This window comes from Blennius ocellaris (genome assembly GCF_963422515.1).
Source record: "Blennius ocellaris genome assembly, chromosome: 2".
Lineage (NCBI taxonomy): Eukaryota > Metazoa > Chordata > Actinopteri > Blenniiformes > Blenniidae > Blennius > Blennius ocellaris.
Genome location: NC_137651.1, coordinates 9,510,495 through 9,523,350, shown reverse-complemented (window position 1 = coordinate 9,523,350; position 12,856 = coordinate 9,510,495). Strand labels below are relative to the sequence as shown.

Genomic DNA, 12,856 nt, shown 5'->3' with positions numbered 1-12,856 from the left:
CTCCCCCCCCCCCCCCCCCCCCCCCAACTCAGACATTTCAAGAGGGCTCAATTTTAGATCACCAGTTTTACCCGAAGTACAGTTTTGTAACTCAATCAAAAATATTTCTTGGGTTTATTGGGTTGGAATTCAGATACATTAAGATAAATAACAAAATTTACACACACACAAAAGCAATACAAACAAACAATCTTGCCTTGGAGCTCTTTTTGAAAGGATAATGTAGAGTAGAAGAGAGGAGCTCATCTACACTATGCCTCTGTCTCACATGAACACACACACACACACACACACACACACACACACACACACACACACACACACACAGACACACACACACACACACACACACACACACACACACACACACACACACACACACACACACAGTTGGCTGTTGTTGGCTGTGACCGGGGTGCAGTGAGGAGAGTGGGGCTCAGTGTGGCCAGGCAGAGGCCAGTGTTGCAGGCAAAGCAGGCGCTGGGGAGAGTGTTGAGCCGTAGATACGTGCCCAGGGTGGATAAACCATGCTCACTAAGTGGGAGAAAGACTCTGCCCAGGACACAAGATGAAGGTGGAGAGGAAGCCCTCCTCTTCAGACGACAGTTTCACAGACATTCCTCCACTGCTGACGCTCTTTGGCCTCCTCTTCCTTCTCTTCACAGGTAAGTCCAAACATTTGTTGTATGATCCTCAAAAAGAAAAACTTGTAAATTCATTAATTATCAAATAGAAGCTTGACGAGGCTACAATAACTTTGCTTTAACTAAATTAGTACAGCTCCAGGATATTGTTTGAATTTCTTATATTTTGTTTCAATCATAACCAGATCAACAATGACTGTCTTTTTTAAATCCAGGTAAACTTAGTCTAAAATGTTTGGGGTTTTTTTCATCTCCTTTGTGTTCTTCACAATGAACTTGTTCATGGTTAGTTCTCAGCATTGGGGACCCCATTTTCTGCTTAAAGGAGCTTAGAGTGGCAATTGAAGGTGTCCATGAAGGGGACACAGGGGTTAAGTGTGATGATAATAAAGTTTTGTAGAGACCAGTTGAATTGGACAGGGCCCTTTTCAGTGTGAGGGAAGCTTTTGGGGGAAATAGTGATCAAAAGTCAGACTCGAGTTGTGTGGATTTGTTTAAAAGTTTGTGATTTGAATTTGTTGCACAGGCTGTGTTTGTACACCAGGCAAGTTTTGGTAGAATCACTGGATCCTGTGTCTATCTCCAGCTTCACCAGTGACAAAGAATTTCTCTCTCTTACCCTCTCTCACTCTTTTCAGGGGAGGAAACTCGCCCCAACAATCATGCCCTTTGTCTTATTGCCTTGGCAACCCCTGTCAGGCGGACCAAATGGTTACCACGGCAATGAGGCGATGCCCTGCTAACTGCCTCGCTTGCAAATAATAGTGAACAGTGCAGAGTCCCTCTCTCTCCCTCTCTCCTCCCTCTTTCTCCCTCCTGGGTTGATCTCTCCATCACAGGGGCCAAACAGTAAGATGCCCCTCAAAGGGCTGCAGCCAATGTTTAGACCCCCATGTGTCCAGCTACAGTTGAGTTATAGGAACCTCCGCTGGGAAATATAATGGCTTTTCTGTGTTTGGTTTCCCAGACTGGGCTTCCCTATAAAGGTTGAAATGTGGCTCATGCCATAATACCTTACCCCTGTGGGAGGTGGAGGATAACTGAGGAACACAAATCAAAATTAGCGCATTGCTTGTTCACGGCAAGAGGTTATGAGGGATTCCTGCAGAGAGTTTCTGAGAAACAGATTAGTTGATCAAGACATGACTTTACATCACAGGCTTGAGAGAAAGCTGAGGGTGTGCACACAAACACTAGGTTCAGCCGTGTATTGTTTGTCACAACATGAGAATATGTAATGTTTGATTCCTGATATTGTGAGACTGACAATGAGAGGACTGTTTGACAAGTTAGAAATTAGTTGGAGCACTTGAATAAACTCAGAGTAACTGAGTAGGGAAGTTATTTCAGTAGTTGCATGGGAAAGAAACGTGTGCATTAAAGTAACTGTCTCTCTTATTTAAGAAGTCTTAATAGTGTGCATGGAGTTGTGTTGCTGTGACACATTGGCCGAGCTGTCAGCTCCGCGTGGGTCAGTCTGATGACACATTAAGTTCAGCTGTCAGTTGGTTGGTAGTCAGATTGTGGTGCACACATGTTATTTTGTATTGTTTCGTAAACCAGCCATCATAAAAGTGTGTATTTTACACTGCTAAGCTCCCAACAAAGGGGACACAATTTCTAGCAAAGCAGCTCAACATGTTTGTATTGATGTACTGTATGGATAAAAGATGAGGGGGAGTAGCAAGGCTGTTGAAATAAACTTCCAAAATGAATATAAGCCATTTTTTTTTTTTTTTTTAATCTGTGAAAGGTTTAAGAAGACAGTCTCAGTGATTGCTAATACCTTTGTCATAGAGCAGGGCGGAAGGAGACCGCAGCTCTCCAATTGTTTTTATCTATGAAAAAAGATGTGAGTAACAAGCTCACAGAAACTTCAACAATTACTTCCAAAACATAGTGGCACTACAGTCACACTGGCATTCTTGTCATGTTTCAAAGTATATAATTGTGTAAATATTTCTTTTCATATCCGTATTCAAAGCAGGTCAAGTCAGTTCATTATATACTATATATTTCATCATTTACAAAATAGCCTTCTTGTGGCCCTTTGCAGCAAAAAACCTCAACAATCCTACATGAGCAAACATAGGTGACAGTGGAGAGGATAAAGTTCTTTGTAAGAAATCTCTGTGGGTCAGAGGTGGCAGCTTCCTACTGCAGTAGTTGAGGTTATAGGTTAATAAGAAAATGCACTGGGAGTCATTCTCTAACACTGCTGACACACTAATGTCAAAATGCCAGATTTTAAAATTTGATTTAAGTCATTTTTCCCTGTCCATGCATGAGGTGTGTATTGTGCAAGTTAGGTCACACAGTAGTTCATGATTTTCTGACTATAAGGAATAGCTTGCAGCTAAATTAAAGGTCAAGACTCATCAGCCTCCATCCAAGAAGTAGAAATCCACCTTTAACAACTAATTTCACAACATGTATTGCGATCATTATTTTTCTAAACCAAAGATAACCAGATTTAGCATATTTATATCTACACAATGCATCTGGTTCAACCAGCTAAAGATGAAAAACTAAACTTAAAAATTGTCAGAAAGATATTAAAAAGAAACAAATATGCCATCATTTACATTCATAGTTAAATATGTCAAAAAGTCCTTCTGAAGTATGACTTTTTCTCTTATAATAGTAGAATTTCCAACACAGATAGGACCATAAAACTCACTTTTTCCATTTCAATGGCAAGTTCAATATTAAGAATGGGAGCCTGTGAACATTTACATCAAAGGCAAGCCCTGAAAATTGTGTGATCAATATTTCATGCTTCATTCTTGAACCTTGGCACTCTAAGACAGGTGCATCAAAAAATATATCAGTTGAAATTAACACCATTTCAAGAAAATCTACAAAGTATGATTCATCCATCCCTCTTTGATTCTACCTCATCCTGTTCAGGGATGTGAGCTGTCAGAAACAATTCCAGCTGCGGGTGAAATCCAGGGTGGATCCTGGACAGGTCATCAGTCCATCACAGGGCAAACACAGAGAGACAGACAACCACACACTCACATTCACACCTACTGGCAATTCTACAGTGGTTATCCTCAAATGGATGGTAAATTGTGGGACGAAACTGGAGTACTCAAATAAATCCCTCATGCAAATTACTCACAAGCCTCAAACCAAGGACATTCTCACTGTGAGGTGTGAGCACTAACCATTACAACACTGTGGGACCCCTGGCAATTAGTTTTGATGGATGGATGGATACAAGTCAAAATTCAGTAAATATATTAGTGAAAATGGCCCTTTTTGCTTTTGATATCTCAATTGTAGTGATAGGAAATTACCCTCATGAGTATGAATGTTTTAGTCAAATGAAAGCATGTTATCAGTGAACTGCAATTACAAAAGAAACGTACTTAGTTATTTTCCTCCTTTACTTCGCAAGACCTCTTCTGTTCTGATGATTCATTCATGTTTGCATTGGCAGTAATAGCATTAATTAGGGTGGGAGTAATTAGTGTGCTTTTTTGCATAAGTTTGCATAAGTGTGTGAGCAGATGATCCCTCTGATGCCTTTTCGGTGGCACAGTATCAAAGACGGCAAAGTGGCTGCCTTTTATTCCCTCAAACAAACGCGGCGCTTACGTGTGCTCGCCACCGTTTGCTCGTCAGTTCCAGACCTCAGCGCTGCCTCTTTGCCCTCTGTTACAGGTGAGGTGTCCGGGGTGAATGTGACCAGCCAGGCACAGCTGGTGAGAGGCACGGTGGGCAAAGAGGCCCTCTTGTCAGTCAGCTACTCCAGCAGCAGCTCTGACAAGCCTGTCATTAAGTGGCAGCTGAAGAGGGACAAGGTGAAACCTGTCACCGTCGTGCAGTCCATAGGAACGGACATCATCGGGAACCTGAGGCCAGAGTACCGCAACCGCATACTGGTCTTTGAGAATGGGTCTCTCCTGCTACACAACCTGCAGCTGTCAGACGAAGGGGCCTACGAAGTGGAAATCTCCATCACGGACGACACTTTCACTGGGGAGCACTACATCGAGCTCACTGTGGATGGTAACACGATGACTGCTTGTTTTTTTTTTCTTTTCTCAAGAGCGGAGTTTTGCCTCGAAACATCTGAGCAATCCAAACAGCACACTGAAAAAGGAGTTAGAAGCTAAAAGAAAATCAATACCAGTTCAAAATACATTATTTTGCCCAGGGACATGTTAATTTTAATACTGGAGTTTACTCTTTAGAGTACAGAGTGATTCACAGTGTTGGTGGTGTTTTATAAAAGGCACAAAGAGGGAATTCACTCATCAATCGCTCTTCAATATCTTGAGTTCAGTCACCCTGTTATGTAGCTGAATGACATTCTCAGGCCTCCTCGTCTCATTGTCCTGTCTTCCTCCTCCTCAGTTCCTGTGTCCAAGCCTTACATCCAGATGATGGCCTCTTCTGTGCTGGAGTATAGCGAGCACTTCAACCTGCACTGTTCCCACGATAACGGTACAAAGCCTGTATACAGTTGGCTGAAGGGAGGGAAAGTGTTGACCAACGACACACGTCTGCTGCTGTCACATGACCAAAAGGTGCTGACCATCGCACGCGTTCTGATGTCGGACGATGACATTTACATGTGCACGGTGGAGAACCCTATCAGCAGCACGAAGAGCATCCCTGTCAGGCTCACCGTCTACAGTAGGTCGCATGTTACACTGGTACAACCTGTATTATCAGTCACACTGGGTTATCTCATGAATGCAAGCCTAAACAACCTTCAAAGACTTTTCATTTGGTGAAAGAAGAAGCAAACTGACCTTGTGTCAATTTCAATTCATTTTCCACAAGTGATGCATCATTGGAGCAGTCCGTCAAAAGTAGAGTGGAGAAAGAAGGCCAAAGAAACCATTTTACAATAATGAAAAATATTAAGGGCGGACAAAAATTATTATTATTTTTTTTTTTTTTTTATCAAATAATATTCTATTTCAGTAAACACCACAATTATCAAATTTGTATCATAAATATACACATATTTTCACTGTTAGGCTTTTGTTTTTCTTACAAAAAGGACTTTTAGTGGAACTGAATTGAAAAGCAGATGAAGGGATCTGGACACATTTTGGTAATGAGAATATAATTACCATATACTGGTAGTTGGTTATTCTGATAAAACATTTCATTCTTTTTATAGCAAATATCATAAAATGTTAATTAAATGTTGTTTTCTGGGAAAAGTTTCATGAGAATCACCCATATATACAGGAAAGAAGAGAGTACTCAAAATACATGCGTTAGCAACACATGTACAGCGACTGTTACATTGTTTCAACTGTCGGCAACCTCAAAACCTGCAGTGGTCAAAGTACGAGCTACTTTTCATCCTCATTTTACTGCACCATGATGGCAGGCATTTGATTCACTTTGACATGATTCCAGGGATGGACCCACAAGCACAACTTTGAATGTGGTCTAACAGATTATCTATCTTTATTTATTTGGAGTCCACAAACAGGCTGGCAAGTTCAGTTCACTTGATAGTCAGTCTAACAATCAAAAATACAATGATGAATAATTCTAATGAAATAAATTGTGGGCTTACTCATGAGTTACTTTTGATTTTTTTTTTTTTATTTAAAGGCAGATTACACAAGGCACATTTTGCATTGGTGTGAGTAAAGTTACTGGAAAAAAATGTGTAAAAGTATTTGTACACAAAGAATATTGCTTGATTACAGTAACATTAGCATTTGGAACTATATCATGTGAACATCAGCATTTATATATTACTCCATTGTTGAGTGTTTTTATATAAAATGTATCCAAAGCCTGATTATTGTGTTAAATAAATATGAGACTTATTGGATTTTAGGCAAACGCACCAGCTTGAGCTTGCCTCAGCTTGGATGAGCTCATTTCAAATCATCATGAATTCCATATAAGATTATTTGCTGCCAATTCAATTCACAGTGAAGCACTCTTATAGGTTATCTATGTTGTAATTATACGAGGTAGATTGATATAAACATGGGATGGTTTGTATATTGTACCAAGAGACCGTTGTACTATTGGTTTATCGGAGCACAGTGCCGTGGACACCGCTTCATCGTTCACCAGTTTATGAACCCAAAAGACACACACACACACACACACACACACACACACACACACACACACACACACACACACACACACACACACACACACACAGATTTCTGTCTCTTCTCGGCCACTCCTGCTGTTTCTTGCCCAATGGCCGTTCTAGGCCATCCAGCACACACCCCTCCGATGCTCAGCTGCTCTGCTCTTTCTGGTCCATCCATTTCCAAGTCAAATCCTGTTTTTGTTATGTTGAATGTTTCTGTGATTTATAGCTCATAGTATGACTGGAGTAGAGAAATATTTTGTTCCCTCATCCTCTTCATATAACCGTAACTACACATACAGGAGAAGTGAAGAATAGCACACAAATAATATGTGTGGAAGAGAGGTGATTGCAGCCAATTGAGGCTCATCAGGGGATTGCGTCCCTCCCCTCTACCACAGGAGCGTGGGACATCAAGGGCCTGTTCACACATGGCAGTAACATGCGCTTCAGGTGAACTGATCACAAGTGGCGAGCCCTAAAGACAAGTGTGAATAGGCACCAAAGGCCTTTCACTCAAACCACTTCCCAAGGTAGTTCGGGACACATCTGACAACATAGGAGTTGGAGTGTGAACAGTCATGCATCGCAAATGCACTCTGGGACAGTGGTATCGCAGGAAAATATGTCATATGTAAATGTCGTCAGTATGCACCATGTTTCCGTTCAAGAACATCCACTGTTCTGAGTTATAGTCTTTTCAACTTCCCAAAGAAATTCTGAAAAATAATATCTACGTCTGTGCCTGGAGGTCTGCAGAGACACTGCGCCTTATAGCAGCCTGGGCAGAGGACACCATCCAGCAAAACTGATGACCCATAAGTGCACACTGGGCCAATTAGCGGAAGTGACCAATGCTAGCAATACAATCCAAACCCAAGTGGTGAGCCGAAAACACATGATATGAACAACTGTAAAGAGTCTCCGTCAGGGTTCCCCACATGTGATCTGATCAGCCGAAGTGCATGATCATTACCGGTGTGAATAGACCATTGGTGTCCTGCGCTCCCGTGGGTGACGGCAGGGAAGCAATCGGTGACATGATGACCTTCAGGTGGCTTCTTCCCACTTATATTATTTGTGTACTAAGATAATCTTCACTGTTTCTGCATGTATAGTGAAGTTTACTTGAATAGGATGACTTAAATACAATCATTGTCTAAAGAATTGGTGTTTCTCAATTACCTGTTGGTAAGAGTGACTTCCATGTGGTGTTTGGCCTCTAATGAATTGATGACTTCGTGTCCTTGGTCTTACCGGCATTTCACTCATTATCATCTGCTTTCAATTAAGAGTGTCCTGCACCTATAACTTTTTTTAAAGAAGTTATTGAGCCTGTGTGGATGAGTAAATGTGATTGTATTGTGTAATGCTTATTGGTTTCTTGGTCTGACTATTTCTTTCAGCATTGCCAGGCTGACAATGAATGACAATGCCAGCCATTCTGAAAAGATATGTCTGATTCTGAAAGCTAATATTTTTTGCTCATTGTTCACAAGCAATCCATTTTCAGTTGCCATCAGAAGCAATTATCCTCTAATGTTGACCCATACAAAAGCATGGCAGGCCCCTCGAACAATGTTGTTTACAAGTGCGAGCCCAGGCTGTGATTGTGACGGAGTTGGCTCATAGCGACAGTTACTGGGCGCCAGTAAAGAGCCGCATGTCAGGCTGAGAGAGAGAGAGAGAGAGAGAGAGAGAGAGAGAGAGAGAGAGAGAGAGAGAGAGAGAGAGAGAGAGAGAGAGAGAGAGAGAGAGAGAGAGAGAGAGAGAGAGACAGACAGACAGATCCAATGAATGGACAGTTATTTCCGAGAAGAGAAGAAGGCAGGTGGGAAAGATGCTTTGCCTCAGTGGCCCTCAGTAATCCTGACTTCATTATTGCTGTACTATGGTGTGCTGCATGAAGGCACAGCTACAGGCACTGAAATGGCTCACTATTCCCTCTGCATTCACTGAGGCTTGGCACAAAGTCTCAGAGTGACTACACTAATGTGCTACTTCACTGCACCCCATTCCTGCCAGCACACACAAAGGCTGACAAGCAATTTAGAGGAAGTCAAATATTCAGCATGCTCCATGTCCTGGCTATGTTTCATTTTCTTAAACGTGCAACTTCAACTCATTCTACGAACTACATTTTCACTGCCAGGGAGGAAAATAGAAATAGGCTGGAAAAGGTTTTGGCTTTAGCAGATCCAACTTTGAGCTCTAAAACTATGAAGAAACTGCACACATCAGTGGTTCAGTGAAAACACTTTTAACTCAAAACAGCCCTCCTTCTTTCCTCCTTTTCTTGTGCTTCTGTCTACCTCTCTGTATCACTCTGGTTTAGGACGGAGCTCGCTATACATCATCTTGTCCACCGGGGGCATATTCCTCCTCATCACCTTGGTGACTGTGTGTGCTTGTTGGAAACCATCCAAGTAAGACCCCCCCCCCTCTCTCTCTCTCTAATGTACAATTGTACACGGTACATTGTTGCTTGTTTGTTAAAATGCCATTCATCAACAAGCTTGTGTGTTTTGTGTCCTTGTACAGAAAGAAACACCGACCAGTCCCCCAAAGAGCTCCTGTCTATGTGGAGCAAAGTGACAATGGCCATGATGGTGAGAAACCATTAATACGGCATCTCCCATCACTTACACGCTTGATTTGTTATGCCGAATTCAGGGACAGGACTGAAATATGTATGTGAAATAATTAATTATAATTCATATTTTGCAGTTGATGTTGTACCCAAACCAACCACACTTGGTCGGAGGAGTCCCATGCCTCTTTACGTTCTCAATGAAGACGTGAGTTATTTTCTAGTCTTCTGTTTAGAGGTGTTATAACGAGGAACAGTCAAATTGATGCATGAATATTCTCATGCACTTTGATGCTTCTAGCCTGAAAGCTCATATCAGTATGCAAACACAGTATCAAGGACAGCAGCTGGAGGATGTCTAACAGGTATGACGATACCATCCATCTTCTGTGCCCACTTTATTCAGCTTAGAGCTGCACAGTTGATTATGGGTTCAAATTCCGGGCACACCCTGGACCGGTCACTAGTCCGTCCTGCGGTAAGCACAGAAAGACTGACAACTGTATACATTCACATGCACATTCACCTCGAGAGGGAAGGAGTGTGAGTGCAGAAGAGGGAAAAAAAACTCATATGCACGGGGAGAATATGCAAATTTCACAAAGAGCGTTCCCAATATGGAATAAAGATGTGGTCATTTTGCTCTGATGCAAGACTTCAAATCATTACACCACTGTGCGGCTGTATGATTGGATGATATTACAGTTCAAAATGCCACATTGGCCAATCTGATTTTATATTGTGGTTTGGACAACCCAAAATAATGTCCAAATATGTTGACGCCAGGCTCTGGGAGGATAAGGATAAATGAATAGCGTGGAAATCAGATTGAAGAGATTCCAGATGGTGGGATTATCAAGATATGTGGGCTGTAGTATGTTTCTCTGTATATATTTTTATGGCAACATGCTATGTGTCGGCATAAATGTGCTTGTAGAAGGCAAGGCAAGGTTGCTTATTTTGTACTGCACGTTTTAGCTAAAAGGCAAGCTATGAGTAACAAAAGGATGATCTGAAATATTTACAATTTAAATAATTGGAGACAAAAAAGTTTTATCCAACTTAGACTCATAGGATGCTGGAGATCATCCCATCTACTGGGTGAAAGGCAGGTCACAGGGAAAACAGAGACAGACTGTCACATTAGTGCTTACAACTACAAACTCTATCGTGAAGCATTTTGAAGAATTAATCCATGCCTTTCTGAAGGCAAGCAACAAACAGAAATATCAACATTGCTTGAAAGGAACTCAGAGTTAAAGCCATCGTGAACTTTTCTTCAAGCTTGTTCCAAAGATTTGGCGCATAAGAACTCAAATGAAGCAGTGACTGTGCTCCAGCAGTTGTTTTGGTGCAAGTTCTGGCTTCGTCATTTGAAACTGATGATCGAACACCACAGCTGCTGATGAGTTTCACACATGTATCCTGGTCTTTATTTTTTTCAGGAAACTCTGGAGCGTTTGGAAGAATGTTCTGGCAGTGCTGTCAGCCAATCAGAATTGATTGTCCCAGCCACCTACGCTCCCGTCCTTCCTCCTACCTCCAACAGAACTGACCGGCCTATCTGGTCTGCCCCCCGCAGGTACCCCCGCAGCCCCTCTCCACTGGCACAGCCTCTTCCACAGCCCCTCCCAGGCCCCCCCTTCTTACGCCCTATCCACTCCCCTGCTCACTCCCCGGGCTCGTCTCCTCGCAGTTTTAGTCCGGTGAGGAAAGTGCGGCCTCCGGTAGGTATCCCCGCCAGCCACCTGCCTGTAGAGGTGGAGAGCCTCGATCCCGACGAGACTCAGACTCACTGTCCATCACAGCATTGACATCTGCGCGGATGTTTGTTTTTATAGTTATGTTGGTCTTCTGTTGCGTCCAACCAAGACAGTAATGGGCGTGATGCATTAGAGTAAAAGATGGAATCACTTTCAGCTAACGTAATGTCTTCATATTCCACTATTTATCATATATTTCTCTACAGTTATGCACAGTATTCTCACAGTTTCCTCTCAAAAGGTGTTATATCATGTCCATCAGCAAGTATATGATATTATATATATATATATATATATATATATATATATATATATATATATATATATATATATATATATATATATATATATATATATATATATATATATATATGTATGTATGTATGTATGAATGTATGTATGTATGTATGTATGTGTATATATATATATATATATATATATATATATATATATATATATATATATATATATATATATATATATGATGATGAAACAGTAAAGAGTTCTGATATATGTACTGGAGAGTTTTTCAAAGTGCTTGTATATAGTGTATGTAAGTTAATAGTTTTGAAGGGTTGACGGTTTGTGTTGTGCTGTTATCTTTTAAGTAATTAAACCACACACTGAGTTCTTATTCCACATTAGATCACTGTATAACCTGAGGTAATAAAAGAATTTTAATAGTTTATAGTTTGCTGTCTGTTGTCCCAACTATCTCAACCATGACTGAAATATTCACACTGTACATGTTTTTCTAGTCCCTTCAACAATTCCGCCAGCCAAATACAGTGAAAAAAATAATGCCACAAATTCTGGTGCGGCTGGTACATTGTTCAATAATTGCAAGGTTGAGGGTTTGACCCCTATCTAATAATGTACATATATCAATGTGTCTTCAAGCAAGATTGAACTCTAAATTGTTCCTAACGTAGCCTTTTGCATGGCAGCAGTCACCAGTGCTATATGTGTGAATGGATGAATGTGATTAAAAATGCAAAGTGGAATTTCTGAAGGGGGAAAGCAGTATATCAGTAAAATACTTTTAGTTTCACTTTCCTCAGTCTTTGTGGATAAGATGAATATGATCCATTATGGATAACTGGTGTCATCAAGTAATAATTTTGGCCAATTGGTCTTTCGTGTGTGTGTGTGTGTGTGTGTGTGTGTGTGTGTGTGTGTGTGTGTGTGTGTGTGTGTGTGTGTGTGTGTGTGTGTGTGTGTGTGTGTGTGTGTGTGTGTGATCTTTGTCAATAATATAATAATAGTATTGCAATATTGGAGTTTGGACTTGCAGCACTATTTGCGTTTGGGTGTAATGCCTATGTGATCCTTTAGATGGCAGTCACACATCTCCTTAAATACATAATTTCAACACACCCACTGGTAGTGTTTAGGTTATAGTTGTCGTTTACACTTTTTGTTGTACAGTTCTGTATCCATACTTTAATTTGCACAGTAATACAGGTGTAAATCACCAACTGTGATCTGTTGTGCTTCAGACCGCTATGTATTTTTGGCCCTTGTTTTGTCTAAAGAAGCCATCCACAAGCAGAGGGTTGATGGTTACTTGACCTTGAAGAGCAATCAGATTCAAGCATTGCTTTTACCCAGTTATATAAAAAATATTGATTAACGACATTAAATAGATACTAAGCATGTGAGTTAATCAACTTCAAGAGGACCTGCTATTTCCATGATGTCGGTCAATCAGTTCGTGAGGGAAGACGTGCAATCATGCAGCATCCACTTGATTTTCTATATA

The 12,856-nt window shown here is 41.1% G+C and overlaps 1 protein-coding gene across 1 annotated transcript; it reads left to right on the top strand.

The window, feature by feature from the left end:
* Positions 1 to 568: 568 nt before the first annotated feature.
* On the top strand, positions 569 to 11,145 carry hepacama (hepatic and glial cell adhesion molecule a; the record flags this gene model as incomplete). The annotated part of the gene is made up of 7 exons (XM_080505874.1): positions 569 to 665; positions 4,317 to 4,664; positions 5,013 to 5,294; positions 9,077 to 9,167; positions 9,283 to 9,350; positions 9,469 to 9,539; positions 10,777 to 11,145. 7 exons carry the CDS (start codon positions 569 to 571, stop codon positions 11,143 to 11,145), a joined length of 1,326 nt encoding a protein of 441 aa, XP_080362000.1.
* Positions 11,146 to 12,856: the final 1,711 nt, after the last annotated feature.